The following is a 24,326-nucleotide window of genomic DNA, read 5'->3' on the forward strand; positions in this document are numbered from 1 at the left end:
ATAGTAGCAGAGGGCCTTCCTTGGAGATGAGCTGGGGCTGCTTCTTAGGCACCTACTGCATTGTGGGGAAGTCACTGGAAAAATCCCACCATTCTGGAGGGGTTGGCCCACCACTCCCTGTTGGGGGGTGCCAGAACCTAGGGCCCCAGGTTGTGGAGGACGGGGGCCCTAGTGCGGGTCTGGGTGGGAGCCATGATTTATGACCTGCTTCCTGAGTGAGGAATGCCAGCCTGGGGGGCTGGGTTGGGGGTGGAGCCTCTTGCCTGACACTCCTCATTCTGCTGGATGTCTGCCAGGTCCTGTCAGGACTCTCTTGTCCCCTGAGGACAGCCATGTTCTCCCACATGCAGCAGCCCCCTCCTGTCTGGAGCTCGACCCTCCAGCTCTGGGAAGACTGAGCAACGGCCCAGCTGAGGGGGAATGCAGAACTGAGTCCTTTCCAGTTTTCTGTCTTCGCAGCTCAGCCCCCTTTGTCAGCGGGCATGAGAGTGTTGAAAAATTGCTCTTTTCTCTCCTGCTGCAGCAGGAGGGAACTCGGAGGAGACTTTTGGAAACTTCCATCCTGATGAACTCAAGGCTTACGCACCATGGTCCCAGTGAGGGACTTAGGACTGACACAAAGATAAACATGCAGGCAGGAAAGGGGCGTTGAGCTCCTAGAATGGATGATGGCTGTGGCATGAGGAATTCAGGAAGGTGGGGAAGCAGAGGGGGTCTGGCGGGGAGGGAGGCGGAGTGAACCAGAGCGTTGTCTGGTCCTGGACTCCGCAGTCCATGCTGACTTTGGACCTGTTCCTGTGTGTCTCACTGGTATCCCTCTTGTTCCGCCCCCCTCTCTGGGTGAGGGTCCCTCTTTCTGGACACCTAGCATGGGGTCAGTGTGCCTTCCCTGGTCTGGTGGGACTGGTTTTTCAAGCTGGAGGAAGGGTCGGTGAGGAACTGGCAGAGGGAGAGGGTTTTATGTAAATGCCCAGGGAGTGCTCTGGGAACGGGGAGGCCGGTTTTCCCAAAGACACGCAGGGACTGGCAGCTCCCAATTAGCCGGGCCCGGTGATGTCAGTGCTGCTCTCCTGGGTGGCTGCGCCCACTCCAGTCAGCCTTGGCAGGGGTTCCTGGCCATTACCTTCTCCCTCAGGTGGGAGAGGTGCCAAGGGGGCCACCACTCAGGACAGAGGCCAAGTCCCCTCCCAGCACTCCCCAACCTGGGGCCTGAGCCATGTGGTGGACCAGCCCAAGAAAGTGCCATGAAAACCAGCCCAGACTCTACTGAAAAAAAAAAAAAAGACTTTAATGGGGCTAATATTCCATCCCTCTCCCCCAAACCTGAGAAACTGGGAGACCTTGTAGCTGGGCTGGTCCCAGGGACCGTTGCCATGACAACTGCTGGTAGGCCCTGCTCCCTGGGTTACCCCACCCCCAAATTTCAATAAATACCGTGCAAAGGGGGCTGGTCACCCACCAAGTGGGGGAGATGAGGACCTGAAGTGCTAGACAGGGTGCGTCATATGGTCCGAGAACCCACACGTGCACCCCACCCAGCATGCACACCGAGGGTCGTGTGCGCACACAAGAACCCCCTTCAGACATCCTCATGTGACACCCCCCCACACACACACGCTTTCCTTGGAAATGCAGCACAGAGCACACATGCCCCTTCCTCACAGACATGCGTACAAGGTTCCGTGTATATGCGCCTTTCTCTCCATGTTCGGCTTAGAGCCTGAACATGTCCGGTCCTGGCTCAGAGGCATCCGGACAGGCGGGTCTCCCTGGTCTTAGCCAGACCATCCCTGGGTCTAGGGGCTTGGTGTTGTGATGTTCCCCTGGATGGCCAGGCAGCTGGCCGTGTTGTTGGTGTCAGCCCAGGATGGGAAGGTGTGCAGGTTAAAGATGGGGTAGCTCCAGCTGTTGATGGCCAGTGTGATGATCAGTACTCCGATGATGTTGAGCAGGAATCCTGTCCGGGCCTGGTGGCAGGAGAGCCAGTCTGAGTGACCAGTCACTGAGCTGGGCCGGAAACTATCCCTTAGGGGCTCCTAGGGGCTCAGGAGCTCTCTGACTGGCCAAAGTCTCCCTGAGAAGTCTCTCTGTGGGTCTGACCTGCAGCACTAGGCAAGGTCCCTGTCCCTTGCTTTCATCCTGGCGCTAAGGAGGGAGCAGGAAGCTCTGTGTGAGCTTTCAAGACCTTGGGCTCTGTTCTTCCTGAGTCCACCTCCCCAGGGGCAGGTGCCTTGCAGGAAGGAGCACACAGGCATTCAGGCCCCACTGCCACTCACCATGTCCGACACTTTGAGGCCCCCAAAAGAGAAGACGATGGCATTGGGTGGGGTGGCCACGGGCAGCATGAAGGCCAGGGAGGCGGCCAGCGTGCAGGGAAGCATGACGTAGAGAGGGTGGAGGCAGATGGCCTGAGCCTGGATGGGGAGACAGTGGGCAGAACTGATCCCAGGCCCCATTCCCAATTCTCCAGCTTCCCCTCTCTGGAGGACAGTATCCCCCACCAACGACATACCCTCTGGCCACAAACCCACCACTTCTGCCAGGAGGCACTAGGGTGACCTGGGAAGGGCCCTTTGACCTCTCTGGAGGGGATGAGTGTGCGGCCCTGCCCAGTGGGGCGTGGTGAGGGGAGGGGCCCATAAAACGGATCTCAAAGGGGCTCCAGGGTGTCATCAAAGGCTGTGGGAACGCGCCAGGGGAGGAAGGGGCTGGGGACGCTCCAGGGAGTCATTTCAACCTGTCACCTCAGGACTGACCAGAACAGGGGCTGGGCCGGGGAGGTGGGCGAGGCCACCAATGAGGCCCATCAGGATACTCAAGGGGTGACATCACCAGGGACGGAGTGAGTCAGGGGCCAGAGGGCCTCAGGGCTCAAGGTAGCCAAAGAGTCTGAGGAAGGGTGGGAAGTTCAGGGGTCTTCTCCCAGAAGCAAGAGGAGGTGCAGACAGGTCACTCTGACCTGCAGGCAGGGCCCCTGGATGAGGTGGGCGGGAGGGCTGCCGGAAAGAAGCATGTCTGAAGGACCAGCTCACCATGGAGGCCAGAATGGGCAGGAAAAGTGTGGTGGTGGCCACGTTGCTGGTGCACTCGGTGAACGTGGCAACCAGGAGGCTGATGATGAGGGCAATGGCAGGAGGTGGCACATTCTCTAGGGGGGTCAGCTTTTTCCCCAGCCACTCAGATAGTCCTGATTGCTGTGGGCAGAGGAAGATAGTGTGTGAGAATTTGGGGTCCCTGGGGCTCCAGAGTCCCCTGCTGGGGGTCCGGGAGGGTCCTGCTCCTGCCTCTATCTCTCTAGAGTCTTCAAACTCACATCTGCTTGGGAAAGAAGGTAAGACCCAGCCAGCACCAAAAGGCCCCTCTAGCATTTTGAAGAACACTTGGGTGTGGGGAGAAGGGTCAGATGAGAAGCTAGGAGATGGCGCCAAAGTGCCTTCTTGGGAAGCCTGGGGCTTAGTGGGAGTAAAGGCTTTAATTCCTTTTCCTCCTGTTCTCCCAAAGGCTCTTGGGAGCTCCCTGGCCATCCTTAGCCCTCTCCCGGACTCCGCCAGCCCAGCAGACTGGCAAGGAGAGAGAAGGGCGGAGGGCCCTGGGAAGATGCTGGGAAAAGGCTGGCAGGAGAATGGGGGGCCATTCACAGGGTCATGAGGCCTCCAAGGTCATTCATTACCTGTCCACGAGTGTACTGCCAGACTGTGAGTCCCAGGGCGCTGGGACTTTATCTCGTATGATACTGCCCACCCAGCAGGCAGCACAGTGCCTGGCACAGTCCGTGAGAACTAACCCCAGATCCAGGATTCTCTGACCGAGGGAAGCTGCCTCCTGCCTGCACAATGAATGAGCTTAGCCAGAACACGGAGGCGCAGAGGGGCGCAGGCAGTTTCAGGGACTTCCCTCCTGCTTGGAGGCTCTGGGGAATGTTGCGCTCTCCGGTCCCTAGAGCCCGGCCGGGTGTGATCATGGCGCCCCCTGGTGGCCTCAGCGGGCCAACTGCGTCCCCTTGACGCTCACTACTCCCTAAAGCTGTTGCATTCTCCGCCTGGCAGAGGGTGAGGCTGCTGGAGTGAGGTGAGACAGGGTTGGAACTGAGAACAAATAGTTCCTGCCCACCAGGGGAGCCCGCCTTTCCTTTGGCTTTGGGAACCGTAACAGGCGGAAGTCCTTAAGGCTTGTGTTTCCTCCCCCTCCCTTAGACGGATTTCTAACCTGTGTCTCCTGCCGCTGCCAAGGCTCCACCCACCAGGAGGATCCTGTGTGGGATGGAGGCAGGGTGCCTCTTTCCCTGCCACAGGGTCCCGGTCCAACGGGCCGGCGAGGGGGCGGGGCTTTCTCACCTCGCTGCCCTTGGCCAGAGCAAAGCCTCCCCCCAGCAGGAGCACGATATTCCAGGGCATCTTCTCATTTACAGTCTTCCAGTTGAGGAGGGCCGGAGGGGCCTTCAGCCTTCCAGGGTTTTCTATTTCCCAAGCAGAGGAGGACGGGTCACTGAGAGCTGACAGGTTTTTCCTCCCCTCCCCCTGGGTCGCTCTGTGAGTCCCTATCAGAGCTCAAGGCACGCAGCATCCTCACTTTGTCCCTGAGTCCCTGCACCCTTGGCAAGTCATCCCAGCCTCTCTGGGCTTTGACTGTTTCTATCAAGTGTAGTTGAAGGCGCATTCCATGCTGGAAGGCAGGGGCTGCCCAGAGGCCCCTCCCTGCCCCACTCCAGGTTCTTACCTGGATCCTGAGTCAGCCCTGGGATCTTGGAGGGCACCAAGAACAGAATTACGCCAATGAAGATGGCCACTGTTCCATCAGATGCCATGCTGTGGGTAGGGCAAGGAGGCTAGGCTTAGACTCAGGGCTGCTCAGGGTCATAGGGTAGAACAGGGGTGGAGAGGAGCCCCTCCCATAGAAGTGCAAAGCCCTCCCTGCAAGTCCTCCCCACCATGTCCCCTCTGGGTCTGCACCAGGGGCCCTGCTCCCTTCCCTCCTCCCTTAGCCAGGTGAGCCCCAGAAGTATCTCACTCTCCCCAAGAATGCTCACCTGTTTCCATCCTTGTCAGAAAAAGCCAGGTTGCCCCAGCCAAGGAAAAAGCCCGGCTCTCGGGTGAACCACAGCACCACCAAGGTGACAAAGAGGACAGAGACAGCCTTTTCTGCAAAGCTCATGGGGCCCAGTAGCTTGTGTTCTGTTTGGATGACGCGGAAGGCTGCCTGTGCTCTCTCCTGCGCCTGCTCCCCAAAACCGAAGTTCTTCCGGAAGCTGTGGGGGGTGGGGGTTGGGGTAGCTCCTGAGGATCCCAGGCAGGGAAGCAAGGGACTCTTGAGCACCTGTGATACGCTGATGCTGGCAGGATTGCTACCCTACCAACCTGGCCCTGACCCTACCCAAGGTTCTGGAAGAAGAGCAGAAGACTCAGGGAGAGGGCTGGGGTGGGGTCATGGTTCTTCTTTAGCAGAAGCAAGGCTGCGACTCCAGGGGCAGGTTTCCCCATGCTTAGCCCTGCTCCATCTGCTCCACTGACCCCTTTCCCTCCCGGGATTGTCTTGTGCTAAGGACTTCTGGCCAGGACTCCCCACTCCCCCCTTCCAGCAGCCTTTCGGGAAATCTTTCCCTCCCTCTCCTACCTGCTTCTCGGCATCCCCTGGGAGCCTGAGCCCCACCCACACCACTCTTGGAGGCTGAGGAGACTGCCACCCACTTCTGTGTGCCCCTTGCGTAATTTGGGTTGACTTTTAATTTTTCACTTGGGTAAATCTCAACTCCCGTGATGGACCGTGAATTCCTCAGCGGCAAAGACCATCTACCTAGCACAGCTTTGAATGTCCCATGATGCCTTGCATATGCGGGCGTCTTTGACCACCACCCAGCCTCATACCAGCCCCCAGCCTCCATCTGGCTGCCTTGCACTGGCCCAAGTGACTGTTCCAAAGCACAGCAACAATACTTAAAAACTTTCCACGTCCCCTCTTCCATCCTCACCGCCCCCACACACCACACCCTGGGCAGGGAAGGCCTATAACTCCTACCACAATACCACAATACCACCCTTATCACTATTCTCCTCCCTCACTGACAGCAGACATCACCAGTCGATCTCAGACCCAATTCCAGCTGAGCTCCAGCAAGGTCTGACTGGATGGTCAACTCAGACTTCTCTGGTCACTACCCATAACCCAGGGCTGGAAGTTAAGAATAAAACCTATTTGCTACTCCTGGCCTCAAGGACAAGGTCCCAGCGCTTGATGTGACACACAGGACCTCTGTCATCTTCCCCTGCCTACTTCTCCAGCTTCAGTTCCTGATACTGCTTTTTGATCTTGATGTTTCAACCAACAGAACTTGAGTTTTCTCACATTCTTTCTTGCGTCTGCACCTTTGTGTAGGCTGTTGCTACCACCTGGAGTGCCGTTACCCCATTCGCTATCTGGCTGGCTTCTCGTTCTACAAGATTTGGCTTTGACATCATGTCCCACAGGGGCATTCTGGGATCTCCACTATCCTCAGCCTTCTGGGATCTCTACTATCCTCAGCCCCAGGCTTCTTGCTGTTGCGTTAGGCAAGCTCCAAGGACAGGGGCTGCACCTAACATCCCGTAGTATTCTCAGTGTCTCACACAGGGCCAGATGTCCAGTAAGAACACAAAAAAACCCTTTGGAACTGACCCTGCTCACTGTGTGCTCCTTAAGCATTAACCAAAGGACTGTGGAACATTATGGAATGGATCTAGCCTGGGCATCAAGAGACCTAGTTTTCAGCTTCTGCATTGGCAAATCTAGCTGTACACCACTCTTGGAGCCTCAATTTGCTCATCTGCTAAAAGGAGTAATAATCTCCGCGCAGTAAATCCCTCAATGGTGGTGGCAAGGGCATACAGAGGCCTTGGCAGGGAGAGGCCTTCTCAATGGGAAGGTAATTACACCCTTGGTGGAAATGGCTACCAGATTACCAGAGGGTAAGGGCAGGACCCTGGGCTGCTTCCACTTCTGCCACCACTTACTTGAACCCCAGAAAGAGGATCTGCAGCCACAGCCAGGAAAGCACCAGCAAGATGACCATGGTGGGGAAGGCAAAGCCGAACCAGGAGGCAAAGTTCACCACGTTGCCGTTTTTGGGGAAGAGCCTGGGGGTGGGGGTGGGAGGGACACAGCCAGTCGGTCGCATGACCTTGCCCCAGGGGCCTCCCAGGGGCAAGTGCAGACCCCTTCACCCCACCCTCAGCCCCGCCCTGGCGCCGCCCCCAGTTACTCACGAGTTGACTTGGCCTTGCAGCACCAGGTTGGGCGTGGTACCTGTCAGTGTGGCGATGCCCCCAATGCTGGCTGCGTAGCACACGCACAGGCTCATGCCCTGGCTGAAGCGGACCTGCTCCTGTGGCTGTGTGGTTGGCTCTGAGGACGCGGCGGGGATGGGGTGGACCTGCCCGTTATCTGGGAACAAAGGAGAGCTCAGCGCGGGGGGAGGGCGGGGAGGGGCTTGGGGGGGGCTGTCCGTGAGAACCCTGGACCAGCTGGGAGGTAGGGGAGTGAGGGGGGCGAGGCTGCAGTCCAGGTCTGCGAGGGCTTGCACTCCCTGGGCTCTCAGGCTAGGTCAACCCTCAGACACCATCTGGCCCAACCTCTCTCTTGAGAGGGGGAAACTGAGGCACAGAGCCCGAAAGAGGATTATCCGAAGCACACAGGACGAAGGGAGCCCAGATCCCTGACAGGCCACCCAGAGTCCAGCTCTCTGCCTTCCTGAGTGGTCTAGCATCTCATCTGGCCCTGCATGGAAGGGATCCTCAGAATGTGGGATTTTTCATTTTAAAACTAGGGATAGGGGCACCTGGGTGGCTCAGTTGGTTAAGTGTCTGCCTTTGGCTCAGGTCGTGATCCCCGGGGGTCCAGGGATGAGTGCCGCATTTGGCTCCCCACTCCGCGGGGAGTCTGCTTCTCCCTCACCCTCTGCGCTTCTGCCTGCTTGTGCTCTCTCTCTCTCTCTCAAATAAATAAAATCTTTTAAAAAGTTAAAAAAATAAAACTAGGGTCAGTGTTGGGCAAACCAGGACAAGTTGGTCGTTGCACGTCTCCCTTTTCTCTCCCTGAAAGCTCTGAGATGACCACCCTGTCAAGAACGTCACCCCAGACCACCCCCCCACCACCACCACCAAGAGCTGAGATGGAGGGGGCAGGGGTGGGGGCAGAGCAGGGTTGACCTTCACCTTTCTCATCAAACTTGGTCACTTTTTTCTGGGGTCCTGGCTCCTGGAGTTCAAAGGCGGGGTTGTTGCTGCCTTTCTCTGCATCCTTGCCTGTGGGTGACTGGTGCAGCTGGTCCAGGACAGCATGTGCGATGGGCACCATCATGGCGGTGGTGGCTGTGTTGCTGATCCACATGGATAGGAAGGCTGTCACCAACATGAAGCCCAGGAGCAGCCTAGGGACAGACAAAGATGGAACCGCTGGCTGGCGTCCCGCCATCCCTTCAGGGACTGGATCCCCAGCACCCCACCCGTTCCAGGTTCTCCAGTCCTGGTTGGTGGGAACTCACAGGGCTGGCCGCACCCCAATGATGAGGAGCACACGGAGAGCAATGCGTTTGTGCAGGTTCCAGTGCTCCACGGCAATGGCCACCAGCAGCCCCCCGACGAACAGGATGTTGCTGTCCTTAAAATACTCGAGGCAGACCTAGCAGGCAGGGACAGCTGAGAGGCAGGAAGGGGTCTCTCCCATGACCCCTGATATTCCCACAAACACAGACTGGTCTCCTGGGCTCTAGGAACCAAGTGGGAATGGTTTTTGGATTATCTTCCATTGAAAACAAACCAGGTTCCAGGGCACCTGGGTGGCTCCGTGGTTAACCATCTGCCTTCGGCTCAGGCTGTAATACCAGGGTCCTGGGATTGAGCCCTGCATCAGGCTCCCTGTTTGGTGGAGAGCCTGCTTCTCTGCCTTTGCTACTCCCCTTGCTTGTGCTCTCTCTCTGTCATATAAATAAATAAAATCTTTAAAAAAGAATTTAACCAGGTTCCTCCCCTTCTTTCTCCCCTCAGAAATGAGTGGGAGATAATCTAGTCTGATTCCAGTCACGTTTCAAGCCATTGACTGGGAGATAGAGAATTTAGCACTGACACTAGAAAGTACAGCAGTGACTCTCCAAGTGTGGTCCACAAGCCGGCTTATCCCCCATCTGGAGCTTGCTGGGAAGAAAATGCTCAGGCCCTGTCCTAGATTTCCTGACTCGGAAGCTCTGGAGTTGGGGCCCAGCAGTCTGTGTTTTCACCAGCCTTGCACGTGGTCCCAAGACACACACACTCATGATTCAGAGCTGTTGACCCAGGAGAATACACATTCTTTATTGACTTTCAAGGACCCTTTTCCTGGGTCACCTGGCCTGTCCACCTCCCTGGCCTATACCTGATCCACTTTGAATTAACCCTCAACACCGACCATGCCCTCGGCATTTCTAGAACGCGCCCCCCCCCCAACACTGTCATCTTCTGACTCCTCCCTTAGTGCTCCCTGACCTGCCAAAAAGAGGCAAGGACTCCTCTTCTGTGTGCCCTGCCTGTGATGAGGCTTTCCTCCATACCAGACCCCCTCCATCCCAGGAACCTTACCTCAGAGGCATCCATTATGCCCATCAAGGGGTACAGGAAGATGGGGAAGAGGGCGGTGACAGCCAGGGGCAGAGCCTCAGTGCACCAGAAGAGCGCCATGATGATGATGGAGTAGGCACAGGAGGCCTCCTGGGGGCAGAAGGGGAGCAGAAGAGCTGTTGGAAGGTCAGGCCCGTGTCCCCAAGTCATGTCATCTCTTGCCCGAGAGAAAACAGGCCATTGGCAACAGTGTAGGAAGAGTCTGCCGAAGCCCCAGTCATTGATTCCTGAGTCCAAGGTCTCATTTCAAAATGGAAATAAAGAACAAAGGAAGGCACTCACCACCTCGTCTTTGACCTTGGGGAGGCTACACGCTGAAATCCAGCCACACAGGAGGGACTGGAGAGCTTAGAGTTGGTCATCAGGCCCCACCCAGCCCGAGGCGACTGCAGGGGGCTAAAGTGAAGATCCCCTAGATGAGATGGGGGGGCTCATCTAGATGGGACTGAGGCCTGGATGCTGCAGACCTCTACCTGGCCCCCTGGCCTTCCCCGACTTTGTCAGAGCCTGTGAGAATTATTTGTATGACGATGCAATGAAATGTTCGTTTCCTCTCCCGGAAGGGGAGCTTCATGAGGACTGAGTCAGTTTTGTGGCATCTGGGTGCTTGGAGTTCAGGACCCAGCAGGCTTCAGTGCAAAACTTTTCTGAATGAATGAACCACTAGGAAGTTTTGTAATAGTGGGAGTTCTCCTTCCCAGCAAGCCTGAAATGACCCCAGCATCACACAACGCCAGGAGCTGTCATACACATTTTATAAAGTATGTAAAGGTTCCCACAGCCCTGAGCTGTGCAGGAGATTGTGGTGGGGGGAACTTAAATCATAGTCTTGCAAGTCTTTGGGTTCCAGAAGTGCTCCTTTCTTTCTGGAGAGGCCAGACATCAGAACTGGGAGGGGACCTGGGGTGGACATGGAAGTCAGAGAGCCTCCAGGGTCCTGGGGCCCCTGCAGGGAGGGCCCGAGAATCATTAGCTAGAAGGAGGCCTCTGGGGCACCTGCCCACTCTTTGCCAAAGGGGTTGTGGGGCTGCAGGCTGTGCCAGGACAATGGGCTGGGAGGCTTGTCCTGACCTCTTGTTTTTTTCACCTGGTGCTCACCCCGGAGTACCTCTTCCCCTTAGTGCCCTGAAGCTTGGGGAGCATCCCTGGGGGAAGACGAAGTTGCTGCTGATGGAGCAACTTTTAGGAGCTGGGTGTTTTCCTGGGTAACTCAAGCAGCCCTGAAGGTGGGTGTGGTGGGCCCAGGATCTAGAGAAGCTGGAGGGGGTGAGTGGCTTGCTCAAGGTCACAGAGAACTGGGGAGTGGGAGAGCCAGTCTGGAACCCAAGCCAGGCATCCAGACTGAAGAACTCCAAGGGCGTCTCCCCAGTGCTCTAGGAATGCCTGGAATGGAATAGCATGCAGCCTGCCCATTCCCCACCGTCCTCACGAAACTTCCATGAGCTCTCCTCACCCTGGACATGGACTCTTCGGCCCCAGGGGTGGGGCCACCTTGACCTTCGTCCAGAGACCCACCCTACCTTTCCCCCAGCAGGAGGCCAGTTCTGCTGACTTTGCTGTTCTCAGCGGCTTCCTTCTCACTTGCATGGATGGTGTGGCCAGTTACTCATCTCTGCACACCCCCGCCCACCCCGGGCTAAGGGCAGGCCGGTCCCTTCTGGACCCTGGCGGCCCCCACCCCCAACTGACTCGGAATTCTCTGGCCAGAGACAAGGAGGGGGCTGGGGTGTGCGGTCAGTGCTGATTCGAGAGGAGTGAGCTGACAACAGCACATGTATCCCCCGGACTCCTCCGTGCCAGGCCTTGGGTGCCCCGTGCTTTGGGTGACTGTCACATTTCATGGCTCGGTGAGGTCATGACTGACTATTGTTCCCATCCCACCGATGAAGAAACGAAGGCATAAATAAATGAAGCCAGTGTCTCCGTGTCACATGTCCGCAAGTGAAGCAGCCCGACCACTTGGCTCTTGATCTTTCCCTTTCTGTCCTGAGTTGAATCCCTTAGTTGTGGGCTGCCCTCCAGCCTCAGGTTCGCTGTGACTATTGGGTGGATAGGGATGGGCTGGGGCTCTCAATTCCAACAGAACTGTCTTCCCTGGGGCCTGCCACTTCCCGCCATCAGGCTCCAGGCAAGTAAACCCAAAGCCCAAACCTTCCCCATCTGAGACCCCATTCCCAGGCTGCAGAGAGAGCTGTTAATCGTTAACCCAGCCCCCCCCCCCCCCCGTGAACTCCAGTGTGTTCCATCTATGGCTCCCTTACCCCTTTACAACTTCCCGGAGTCCTCTTCTCGTCCGTCAGTCTGTCTCTGGATCAAGCCCAAAACCGGTTTCAAAGTCCCATCCAGAAGCCTTCTCTGGCCCAGGTGGCCCTAGCCCCGAGTCTACATCCTATCCTCCTGGGCAGTCTTGTCCAGCTGTAGCATAACTTGCTGACCTGTTCTTCCTGGGTCATAGGGTGCTTAACTGAGGCGTGGAATTCCAAGGAATCTGCGGGAAAACTATTCCATCTTTGCGCTAACATCTAACTAAGTCTCCAAACATAGGCATTGAAGCCATGTTGCGGTTAGGGATACCGCGGCTGATTTTGTCTCAAAGGCCCTTGATCATGGCCATCAGCCATCAGCTATGTGCTGCACAGATCAGTTGATGCCGTTATCTCCAAATGTATCTCAAAATACTGTTTCTATCCATCACTCATTCTGACATGGTAGTTGTATCAATGCCAGATCTTTATTTAATGCATGAATGATCACCTGTATTCCTGAATTGCACTTGGCTTTTTCATATTTTTAGTACTTTCTTTCAAAGTAACTGGTTTCCTTGGCAATCCCATATGTTTTCTTTTGGGCATTTTAAAGCTCTATTCCAGAAGGGTCCGAAGTCTTCCCCAGACAGCCAAAGGTGTTCATAGCTCAGAAATGGGTTCGTGTCTGTGAACGAGGGGCGCCTGGGTAGCACGGTCGGTGAGAGGACCGACTCTTGGTTTTGGCTCAGGTCGGGATCTTACAGTCACGAGATGGAGCTCCAGGTCGGGCTCCAAGCAGTGCCCCTCTCCCTCTGCCCTTCCCTCTTGTGCACTTTCTCTCTTGTGAATAAATTAATTAATCTTTTTTTAAAAAAGATTCTATTTATTTATTCGACAGAGAGATAGAGAGAGAGAACACAAGTAGGCAGAGTAGCAGGCAGAGGGAGACGCAGAAGCAGGCTCTCTCCTGAGCAAGGAACCGGATGTGGGGCTCGATCCCAGGAACCTGAGATCATGACCTGAGTCAAAGGCAAACACTTAACCAACTGAGCCATCTAGGCACCCCAAATTAATTAATCTTTAAGAAAAAAAAAATCCGGGGCGCCTGGGTGGCTCAGTGGGTTAAGCTGCTGCCTTTGGCTCAGGTCATGATTTCAGGGTGCTGGGATCAAGTCCCGCATCGGGCTCTCTGCTCAGCAGAGAGCCTGCTTCCCTTCCTCTCTCTCTCTGCCTGCCTCTCTGCCCACTTGTGATCTCTCTCTGTCAAATAAATAAATAAATAAATCTTAAAAAAAAAAAAAAAATCCCTGAACGAGGTTTTCAGCTACCTCCATTTTGACCTCAGTCCGTACTTTCTAATTAAGTTCTTCTTTAAAAAAAAAAAAAATTATTTGATAGAGAGAGAGAGAAAAAGAGTACTGCAGGGAGGGACAGAGGCACAGGGAGCAAGAATCCCAAGCAGACTCTGAGCTGGGCATGGAGCCTGACATGGGGCTTGAACCCATAACCTAAGCTGCAACCAAGAGCCAGATGACCCACCGGCTGCACCACCCAGACGCCCCTAAGTTCTTCCTTCCTCTTTTCTCTTATCTCAAGCCAAAAAGATGCAGGCAAAGAAACCCTGATGGAAACCAAAATGACCCCCCAAGCAACAGCAGGGACTGCCCTGACAGCCACAGGAAACTGCATGATTGACCCCAAGACGGTGGTCAACTTGACCTTTCTTGCCCACCTGTGGGACCTTTTCTTTGTCCCACATTTTCCTTATATAAACCAGCATGTATTTTCAGCACTTTGGAGACCTTCCTGGAGACACTAGTCTGCTCTCTTACCTGTGATGGACTTGCTGAGATAAATCCCTTCCTCGTTCCACCACCGCTCATCTCTCTGCCTTTGAGTTTTATGAGCAGCAAGTGGCCCAACCCCCTCTGTTTGGGTCCCTCACAGCCAGGTGCTCTTGCTCTCTTGGGCCCCAGTTTTATCCCTGCCTTAAGGTGAAGGGAAAGAGAACAATGACCTAGCACTAACTATGGTAGCTTCCCTGAATTACCTTGGGAACTTTCTAAACCTGTAGGTCCATCTCCAAGTGGAATTCGTCTCTCGGTGGGAGAAGGGGTCTCTAGGAGCCCCAGCGATGCAGTGTGAGCCAGAGCGAGGAATCAACAGAGGTCAAGCTTGTGGAGCTGGGTAGGCACTCCCTTCCCTCTCATTTCCTCCTCACATCTCCATGGGGCAGTGGTTGTTGCTCCTTCCACAGTGAGGGAGGAACCTGGGCTGGCCAAGCCCAGCTGGCAGCCTATGGCGTGGGACCCAGTCAGTTTATGCTCTGGCCACTGGCAATTCCTCAAGGTTGCTGGCACCATACAAGCCCACACACCAATCCCATACGCATAGCCTGCACTGCAGTCTATGGTGGCTCAGCTAGCAGTGGGGCAGAGTTTCCCCCCGCCCCCAGGCAGCTAATGCTTCTTGCTCCCTTCCTCTGTCACTACCTTTCCCTTGCCCAGGCAGGCAGGGGAGGTGCTCCCCAGCTCTGTGCCTTGGCTGAGGATTTGCTCCTCTTTCAGTATCTGTTTATGGGCTGCTGAGGACAGGGAGTGAGTCTTTTCACCTCTGGGTGGTTTACCCCTGGCTCTTTGGTGGGTGCTGGCCTGGATGCAAAATCCTCCTTTCCCACTTGTGCCACACCACCCCTACATCAGGAAGTCCCTGCTATTGGGAGCCTCTGGGGGGCAAGCCCTAGGCCCCTCAACTGTTCATCAGGCACTCATTAGACAAATACCCTCTCCCCTCCAAGTCTGCAGTCCTGCTGGTCATCTATACCTCAAATACCCTCACTGACTTCTCTCCAGCTCTTGGCCACCGGCTTTGTCCGAGCCCCAGCATCTGTCACCAAGAATCCTATAAGGTCTCCTGGTTCACCTCTCTTCTTCTCTTGTGCCGAAATCCCTTCTCCTTGCTGCAGGCAGAGCAATCTCAAGTCACAAGTCTGTTTGATCCACTCCAATTCTCCAACATGGATACACTCACCTCAAAACAACTCAAATCCCTTCAGAGTACCCCACTGCTCTCAGGAGAAGTTTGGGGCTTATTTGAGCCTCTCTTCCTTGCTCTCTGCTCCAGCCACACCAGCCCTCTTCCAGTTCCTCAAATGCTCCATCCTTCTCCCAGCCACAGGGCCTTTGCACACACGATTTCCTCTCTTCGCACTTTGCTCAGTTGATGTCTACTCATTCTCAAGATCTCAAGTATTCCTTTTTCAGGGAATCCTCCATGGGTTCCCTGTTTTCACACATGAAACCCCTGTATCTCTTCTGCCTAGCCCTCATCACAGGCTATAATTAAATGTTTTGTTTCATGAATTTTTTTATGAACATCAACCTTTTTCATTAGACCGTAGTCTCTAGGGAGCTAGGGCCGAGTCCGTTTCAGCCTACCCCATCAGACACCTACATGGAATGGGCAGGAATGCATAAATGAGAGCAGCAGGCATGAATGAGGCCCAGCCCTGGCCCTCTGGGTGCCCCCATGTGGGCTGGCCCTTCGGCCCACTGTGGGCAGGCTGCCCTGCAAAGTCAACAGAGGACAGGAGAGATCAATACTCAGAGGACTTCCAACCCCCCAGGTTGGCAGCTAATGGGAAACACAGGTGAGAGGTCAGAAAACTCACGTGCCCAGGCCCAGCTTAATGGCTGTGTCCTTGGGCAAGTTACATCACCTCTCTCAGCTTTTTCTTTCTTTTTTTGTAAGCAACACTGATCATTTCCAGCTATACACACATTTATCTCTTTTATATGGTTTCCTTATCTGCAAGTGGGAATAAAAGAAACACCTACCCCTCTGGGCTATTATAAGGATAAAGGATGTGAGTATGTCATAAAGTACAGTTGACAGCGGTGAGCAATTGAATGTACTCCCGGTTCCCGGAAAACCAGTGTGGATTCATGAGGCACACATGGAGATGACAGTGCCAGAGTCCAGGGCAGACTCTGGACCCAGGGTGCGGGCAAGGTGTGGGACCTGTGGGCATCATGGCCTTTACCCATCATGGGCACAGAGCAGCCCGTGGCTATTGCACAGCTGCAAACATGCCTTTAGTCTCAGAGCACCATGACTTATTCCTCCTGGAGACTGAAGGTTAACCCAGGGAGGGGGGATGGGCCACTCCCACTACCCCCTGCCCCTAGTGAGGAGTGATGCAGTGAGCACTCCCAGGTCTGGGAGGGAGATGACGTACTAGGCGGCAGCCGGCCAAGAACCATGGCAAAGGCGAGACCAGAGTGGGATCCCAGAGGAGAAGGGGCCTGAGGGGTTCCAGAGGGGATGCTGAACGGGTGCTGAGGGATGAAGAGGAGTTCGGCGGGCGGGTGGGCAAAAGGTATTGAGGTGAGGGAGGGAGCAGAGAGAGAACAGAATGAGGCACGAGTGATTTTGATGCATTCTTGGAGGGGTGTCATGCTTGGAACAGGCCTTGTCTGCCTTAGGGGAGATCCAGGACTTTATCTGGAAGACAGTGGTGAAAAGTGAGGCCCTTAAAGGGTTTTAAGAGGAGAGAGTTACACTGTCAGGTTACACGAATGCTACTCTATGTGATTTTTTTTTTTAAGATTTTTATTTTAGAGAGAGAGAGGGAGAGAGAGAGAAAACATATATAAACAGGGACAGAGGGAGAGAGAGAACCCTAAGTAGGCTTCACACTCAGCACAGAGCCTGACGAGGGGCTCCATCTCACACCCCTGAGATCATGACCTGAGCCAAAACCAAGAGTTAAATGCTTAACCAACTGAGCCACCCAGGCACCCCATCCCCTATGTGATTTTTAAAAATATGTGCACAGTGTCTGTCTGTAAATATATATATGAATCAGAATTAGAAAGATAGAATGAATCTAATGAAATGTAACAATATCTGTGATTTTTTTTCCTGGTGGCCAAATCAAATATATGGTTAATACTATTGTGATTTGCTATCTACATTCATAACAGAAGGAAGTACTAAATTTTCCTTAGATGTTATAGACCATAAAATATAGGGTTTCTTTCCATCCAAGTTCACAGACTTCCTGAATTCTCCCCCTAGATTCCCAGGGATGAGGAGTTCCTGCCCTGGCCACTGAGGCTGTCATCTGGATGGGCGCCAGGGACGAGGATGGGAGCAGGACGTCTCCATTTCATTCTTTGGTACTGTCCAATGTCAAACGATGTCAGTGTGTCATCTAATTAAATAAATACATCATCTAAAGAGGAAAATGGGGGGGGGGGCTCCTCGGTGGCTCCGCTGGTCAAGCGTCTGCCTTCAGCTCAGGTCATGATCCCCGGGGTCCTGGGATCGAGTCCCGCCTGCACTGGGATGCCTGCTCAGTGGGAAACCTTCTTCTCCCTCTCTTCCCTGCTTGCGTTTTCTCTTGCTATCTCGGTCTCTGTCTCTCTCTCAAATAAGTAAACAAAATCTTGGGTAGGAGGAAAGGGAAGCAAACACTCCCACGTGCCTGCTCTGGGTGTCTAGACACACTGCAGTGAGCCCAAGGGCTGGAGGGACCTGGGGCAGGAGATGCAGAGCAGGCCGGACTGCCGGATAGTCTTTCCAGGAATAGTAGGTCCAGGCTAAATACCTAACCTTTTCAAGAGACTGAATATGCAAAGGGGAAGACAACCAGTTCATATACGAAAATATGTCCCGTGGTCTGCAGCGACCAGCCCGGGGAAGCCAAATTACAGCCTCTAGAGCCGGTGGCCTGAGCGCTCCGGATTTGCTCAATGACGGCGGGCTTTCCTCCATGTTGCCCCTACTCTCTACCCTCACTTCCAGTGCCAGACCAACTGGGGAGAGCCAAATCTGCATCCCTAACCAATCACATGGCCTACCTGCCGCCTATCAGGCCCTCCGGCCTCCCGTGCCAACAGCCTCTGGTCGGGGCACCCCTGAAGCCTCCCTTTTCCTCCAGTAAAGCATTTCCGTCCCCGCCCCACCTTTGAGGGTCTGCTAACAGTGAGCGATGGTGGCTGGCTGCCTGCCTTTCCTCTGCCCGCTCTCACTCCTGAGATCTTTATTTATTTCTGCACTCAAGTCTGAATGAGTTGGTTGCGTCATCCGCTCTAAGAGGCCAAAGGGAAACAATGGGTTTCTGAGTGTCAGAGAAGACCAACGCCGGGAGTGGTGGGGGAGAGTCCTGACCTCTTGGGCTGGGGGCCAGGTCAGCATGGGTCCACAGAAGAGCAAAACGGCAGGCAAGACTGACTGTGAGCAAAGCATTTCCACACTCCATGCGTTCGATGGACCTCGCCGCTGGATTCTATGCAGGAAACTACTGTGGAAGATTCTACCTGGTTTGCCCATTCCTGACCCTCACCTAGCAGGTGCTGACGGGCTTCGACATAATCTAATAATTTGGGAACAAAGTCCAGACTGGGGAAAACTCTCTCTCTCTCTCTCCTCCAGGAACCCCGCTGGATTTGGAGGCTGGGTTCTTCTTCCTCTTTTTAATTAAAGATTTTATTTATTAATTTGACAGAGATCACAAGTAGGCAGAGAGGCAGGCAGAGACAGAGAGAGGGGGAAGCAGGCTCCAGGCTGAGCAGAAAGCCCTATGTGGGGCTCAATCCCAGGAATCTGGGATCATGACCTGAGCGGAAGGCAGAGGCTTTAACCCACTGAGCCACCCAGGCGCCCTGGGTTCTTCTAATCCTACTCCCAGGCACCCCAAGAGACCAGAAAGTCTGTCTCCAGGTGGTGGTTACACTTAGGGACTCTACCTCACTGCTCTCATGTCCGTGACCAGCTGCACCTCACCTTCCTGATTCACAGGTGGGAACATCAAGGCCCCCTTGTCGGGAAAACAGCCCCTGTGAACAGAAGTCATCTCTGGAAAAGAAGTCAGGTGCCTGGGGCTGGTTGTGCTTTTCAGAGGTTAAAAATTCAGATGAGAGGCAGAAGGCACAGGGAACCACCGCCTACGGGGCCCCAGGTACCAGGGATCCTATGCCCACAGGTTCTTATTTTTAATCTTCACACAGCCCCTTAGAGAGGAGAGGGCTGGTGAGGACACATACAGTGTGGATTTGAACCCACATCTGTCTGGCTCCAAAATCCCATTTTGTTCCCTGGGCTCTGCCTTCTTGATCAAGAGCGAGGAAGTTTCAAAAGATAGAGGGGAACCCCAGCACCGAGGTCCAGATTCCACGTACAGTCTTCATGCCCACGGTGAATCATCTGAGTCCTGCTCTGTCCCTGGGGTTCAGGAATAGCTTGTAGTTAGGGTATTTTAGTTACACGGGTCTTAAAGCTCACGTGGGCAACACGACATACCATTCGTCTAGTCTAGGAGAGCAGCTGATTCAGATTAAGAATTTCTGCCTTCTGTTCCTCCTGTAACTACGATCTGGATTTTAGCTAAGCTCGGTCCTGGCAAACACTGTGCCCCTAGGAGACTGTTTTTCCAGATGGTCCCATGTGGGGGGCAGGGTTGGGGAGTGGGGCACCTGCAGTTTTGACCTAAAAACCCTCCTTCCCCAGGGCCTTGCAGGGCTGACCACATGGGCTGACCTCCCCCTGACTCTCTAACTGAACGTACACGGTCTTCCCCTTGCTCTACTCCCTGTGCCACGCTGGCCTCGATCATCCCTCCAGCTTTGCCAAGCTTGCTCTTGGCCTTAGGCCTTTGCACTGCGTGTTCTGCCTGGACAGCTCTTTGCTCAGAGCCGTGCTTGACTGGCCCTCGCTTGTCATTCAGGTCCGAGGGTAAATATCATTGCCCCAGGAGGCCTTTCCTGAACACCCCATCCCAAGCAGCCCGTCCCTAAGCCATAGTCACAGTCGGTTCTCACAGCATATGTTTCTGTGTGTCTTTCCAGCCCCTGCACCTAAACAGTCCTTGGGACGTATTACTTGCTTCCTGATGGGCAAGTGAGCAGGCAAGTGAATGGGTGGGTATGAGGTTTGGGGCACACCCATAGTGCCCCTTCACTGTCCGGTGGTTGAGCTGGGGGAAGCAGTGAGGAGGCCTCGGGCCCCACCGTCCCTCCTCCCCTGGGACCACCAGAGAGGATGGAGAGCATTTCCAGGATTGGTTGCTATTTCTGGAACACACATTATGATTCCGGCCCCTACACCTTTACTCCTATGGTTGCCTTCACCCGGCTGGCCGTCTATGGGTGCCTCTGACTGTTGGCATCTCACTCAGCCTTCAAGGCCCAACTCAAACAACACCTGCTTTGGGTTCACCCCTGAGTCAGTGGGAAGAATTTGCTCCCTTCTCTGAGCTCCTTTGCTATATCTCTGTGTAAACACATGTTCCTCTGACAGCAACCTGAGGACAGAATCCCGTACTCCTTTCCAGTAACCTCTAGCACAGAGCCTTGGAGCTCAACAGACTTCCCCAACTGCAGCCCAGTGGGAGCACTGGCTGATGGCAGGGTGGATGGGAGGGTAGATGGCTCAAGAGGTGACTCACAATGGGGCCACCAGCCTGTATCCCTGGACAGCCTTGAGCAGAGACCCTCAAAGCCATGTTCCAGTTTAGACTTTGCCTTTCTCTAGCTGGGATTTCAGACAAATTACTACTCTGTGCCTTAGTTGATAGGTCTGTAAAATGGGATAATAGTTCTCTCACAGTAACTCACAGGTTATTGTGAGAAGTAAATGGGTTAGTGCTTTGAAGTGCTTGGCATCATGACTAGCACAGAAATAATACTCAATAAATGTCAACTGTTACAATATGGACATCTGTCTGAGCCTTGTCTGGGACTCATCAAACTCTCCATCCTGACAACTCCCCAGTCTTCCCACTTCAGGGGCTCGGGGGCATGGAGGTAAGCTTGGGAACTCACTCCAGACAGCAGGGGTTCAACACAGGGTCCTCTTTGCCCACAATCATGCATTCATGCAACGTGTGTTTTGTTGAGCACCTACTATGTGCCAGGTCCTGGAGATTCTGCATGGAAGAAGACAAAGGGCCTACACGCATGGAGCCTACCTTCTAGCATAGGGAGTCAGAGAATAAATAGAAAATAAACAAATACATCACTTCAGTTAGGGAAAGCCCTTTACTTAGGACAACAGGGCTTCCTAATAGTGTGACCGGCAGCGGTCAGAGAAGGCTTTTTCTGAGCAGGTAGATTGAGGCTGAAACCCGAGTGAGAAGCAATCATCTGGAAAAGAACATTCCAGGCAGGGAGACGAGCTACGTGCGGAGCACGGAGAAAGCTGGTGAGGCTGGAGAAGAGTGAACGAAAGGGAAGGGAAGATACTGGGCACTGGGGACCAACGGGTCTCCAGGGGTGCAGCCCTAGGGACTCCTGGCTGCCCTAAGAGATCTGGGTTTTATTTGGAGTTTGATTCGAAGCCTGTGGAAGGGCTTCCACAGGTAGTGGTTGAGTGAAGAATGGTCTGGGGAGGGAGAGGGAGAGGAGAGGAATGATGGCGGCCTGGACCCACTGGGGGGGCAGTGGCAAGCACTTCCACTCAGTATTTCGTAGGTCTCGAGTCAATCGGAACCTACTGACAGAACTGGAAATGAAGGGAAAAGAGGAATCAGTAAAGGCTCTAGGGGCACCTGGCTGGCTCAGTGGGGAGAGCTTGTGTCTCTTGACCAAGTCGGGTTGTGAGTTCGAGCCCCACGTTGGATATAGAGATTACTTAAAAATAAAATATTTAAAAAAAAAAAAAAGGGAAACACTCTGAAGTAGAAAGTTGAACCACATCTTGGTAAGACGGCAGAAAGAACCAGTTGGGAAAGATGGGCAAGCAATGTTGTTTTGGACCTGTTCGTGTGGAAACATAAGCCGTTTGGAGAAGATTCGGGAGCAAGTGTCCAGTGTTGGCTAGGTAATATGGAGGTTAGGGCTGGGCTTAAGACTGGGGAGTTGTCAGCAAGGAGATAGCCAAAGTCACCTGGGCGGGGGAGTGGGAATAAGAGGGGGCTTGGAAGGTAGCCTTTTGGAGACGGGAGTTGTCGTAAGGAAAGACACGTGCAGACAGATTCCAAGACCTTCCATCTGGAGAGACAGAGAAAGCAGACCTCTGTGGAGGGAATGTGGGATTCAGGGAGGGTCTGTTTGTTTTTTTCACAGTGAGAGAGATTACAGCACATTTGTATGCTGATGGCAGAGATTAGGCGAGAGGGGAAAATTGAGGAGGCTGGGGAGGGGACAGTGAGAGGAGCAAAGTCCTTGAGAGGAGCTGGTTTCCAGGGCCTCCGGGGAGGGCCTAGACTCTGCGGGTAGGACTGGGAACAGTTCCTCCGAGTCAGGCCCGGGTCAGCACCATCTGTGAGGCCAAAGCAGGCAGCAGGGCAGGGTGCAGCACAGGGCACATGGGCAGGGGTGAGGGGGGGGGGGTGCTCCCAACCCCTAGCCCTCCTGCCAGGGGGCCTGGCTTCTCTTCTGACTTGGTCTTTCCTGTGTGACCTTAGGCAAGTTGCTGAATCTTTCTGGGCTGCACTTTCCTGAGGAGGGAAGGACTTTACTGTCCTTCTCTCTGCAGTTCACACATAAAGCCCAACCTGTTTCAAAACCCATGGGACGGGTCCCCAGCACAGGGAAGTCACTGGCTTTGGCCTGAGATGAGGATCTCCTTGAAGGTCAGACAGGGCTTTGTCACTTACCAAGTGTCAGAGGCTCAGGAGCTGTGCCACAGCATCCCTATTCTCTCACCCCTTTGTGATACCGTGAACAAAAAGCCTACCCCGATTTCCCTTTTGGGGACAAAAGGATGAAAATGGCTCAGTGGGCAGTCCTGGGGTTGTGGGGTTCGGGTTGGACCAGGGGATCCTGTGTCAGCCTTCAGGAGGCAGCAGGGTAGAGAGAAGACAGCCTAGGCTTTGGTGCTCAACCACACCCCCAGCTCTGCCACTTTCTGTGACTTGCCTCACCTGCTGTTTGTGAAACTTGAGTTTCAGGACCCTCCTCCTGAACTGACCCTCCCCTAAAGCCCTATAATTTTAGATTCATCATTTTATCTTTTTTTTTTTTTACTTACAAGGGGTCCCCCAAAGTGTATTATAGCCAAGCTCTGTGAAGCCAGGATCTGCCCTGGTTTCAGTGACTTAACTTCACTTTTCCCATCTGTAAAATGGGGCAGTCAGGCTTGCCTCTGAAGGTGAGAGGAAGGGTCTGTCAGGGGAGGGAGAAGAGGAGAGAAAGGGAGACCGGATGCATGGTCCAGAGCAGGTGGTGAGGGCTCCAGTAAATGGGAGCCAAAGTTTTGGTTCCTGCTGCTTGGCCAAGGGAGGCAGGAGGCTGTGGCACCTGTCCCTCCACCCAGGGTATGCTGTCTATACTGCCCACTGGCAGGGTCCTGTCCATTGTCCAATTCCTGCCCCTCTCCCTCAGCTGACTTAGCCCTTGGGATCAAGGGTGAGCTCGCTCTCTTTCAGTTTATACTCTCTCTCTCTTTTTTTAGGTTTTATTTATTTGAGAGAGAGAGTGAGTGCACGCACATGGCCGAGGGAGAGGGAGAAGCAGGCTCCCTGCTGAGCAGGGAGCCCCATGGGGCTTGATCCCTGCACCCTGGCATCATGACCAGAGCCGGAGGCAGAAGGCAGAGACTTAACCGGCTGAGCCACCCAGGTGCCCCTCTGTTTACACTCTTAAAGGCACAAACTGCCTGAAGCCAGCTTCCTCCTACACCCTTTCCACCCTTCTCCAGCAGCCAGCCCCGCTCTCACCCCACTGAGCCCGGCAGGGCTGGGGGAGCCCACGGTAGCCAGATAACCCCAGGTGCCTCCACCTGTACCCACCTTTACGGAACTGGCTTCCCGTCTCCCCAGGCAGCAGATTTCAAGTGCACCTAAGCCATTCCCCTTGGGCGGCTACTCCTGGGTGCCAAGCCCCCTTTGGGGTGCCTGGGTGGCTCAGTGGGTTAAGCCTCTGCTTTCAGCTCAGGTCATGATCTCAGAGTCCTGGGATCGAGGCCCGCGTCGGGCTCTTTGCTTGGCAGGGAGCCTGCTTCCCCTTCTCTCTCTCTGCCTGCCTCTCTGCCTAATTGTGACCTCTCTCTCTGTCAAATAAATAAATAAAATCTTAAAAACAAACAAACAAACAAAAAAAAATCCCTTTGGCCTCTTAACCGTCAGTCTGAGGAGGACCACGAGGTCAGAGCCTCACTTCCAGGACAGGGAGGGATGAGTAAACCACGCCGGTCCTAAGGACGCCCAGCGCTCATCCAGACTGCCCTCCCCCGTCCTTCCTTCACCCCTTTGGAGCCAAACCCCGAGTGCTTACCTTGGTGGGGATGAAGATGGGCAGGGGCAGAAGTAAAATAGGCAGGAAGAACACGAGCAGGTAGGAGCGATAGGCCCACAGGCCCTGCCAGCAGGTGGCCATGGTGTGACCCGTGAGGGTTTCTGGAGCCACCGCCTCCGGGATCCAGGGAGCCAAAGGAGCGATGCGGCAGGTAGGCGGCAGGCCAGGGCAAACTTATATAAAGCTGGTTGAGTGTTAACCATTGACCCACCCTGGCAATC

General features: G+C 54.4%; 1 protein-coding gene across 2 annotated transcripts; it reads right to left on the reverse strand.

The window, feature by feature from the left end:
* Positions 1-1,269: 1,269 nt before the first annotated feature.
* Positions 1,270-24,326, reverse strand: SLC13A2 (solute carrier family 13 member 2). Of its 2 annotated transcripts, none has more exons than XM_082707097.1 (12): positions 24,085-24,326; positions 9,582-9,710; positions 8,513-8,649; positions 8,184-8,398; positions 7,236-7,413; positions 6,984-7,106; positions 5,027-5,245; positions 4,717-4,805; positions 4,335-4,456; positions 3,033-3,194; positions 2,277-2,414; positions 1,270-1,967 (listed from the first exon to the last, which is right to left on the reverse strand). In XM_082707097.1, exons 1-12 carry the CDS (start codon positions 24,184-24,186, stop codon positions 1,797-1,799), a joined length of 1,785 nt encoding a protein of 594 aa, XP_082563223.1. In that variant the 5' UTR covers positions 24,187-24,326; the 3' UTR covers positions 1,270-1,796. The 2 variants fall into 2 exon arrangements, with proteins under 2 accessions (XP_082563223.1, XP_082563224.1); XM_082707098.1 differs by lacking the exon at positions 24,085-24,326 and adding an exon at positions 11,141-11,269.

Source organism: Mustela nivalis (assembly GCF_964662115.1).
Source record: "Mustela nivalis genome assembly, chromosome: 17".
NCBI classification, from domain to species: Eukaryota; Metazoa; Chordata; class Mammalia; order Carnivora; family Mustelidae; genus Mustela; species Mustela nivalis.

What these genes read in the sequence shown, in the direction of transcription:
- SLC13A2 (XM_082707097.1), bottom strand. Translation starts at nt 24,186, where the DNA reads ATGGCCACCTGCTGGCAGGGCCTGTGGGCCTATCGCTCCTACCTGCTC. An exon ending in ATTGGGGTGCGGCCAGCCCT is followed by an intron (nt 8,399 to 8,512) that starts GTGAGTTCCCAC and finishes GTCTGTCCCTAG; the next exon opens with GCTGCTCCTGGGCTTCATGT. An exon ending in GACCAAGTTTGATGAGAAAG is followed by an intron (nt 7,414 to 8,183) that starts GTGAAGGTCAAC and finishes CTTTGTTCCCAG; the next exon opens with ATAACGGGCAGGTCCACCCC.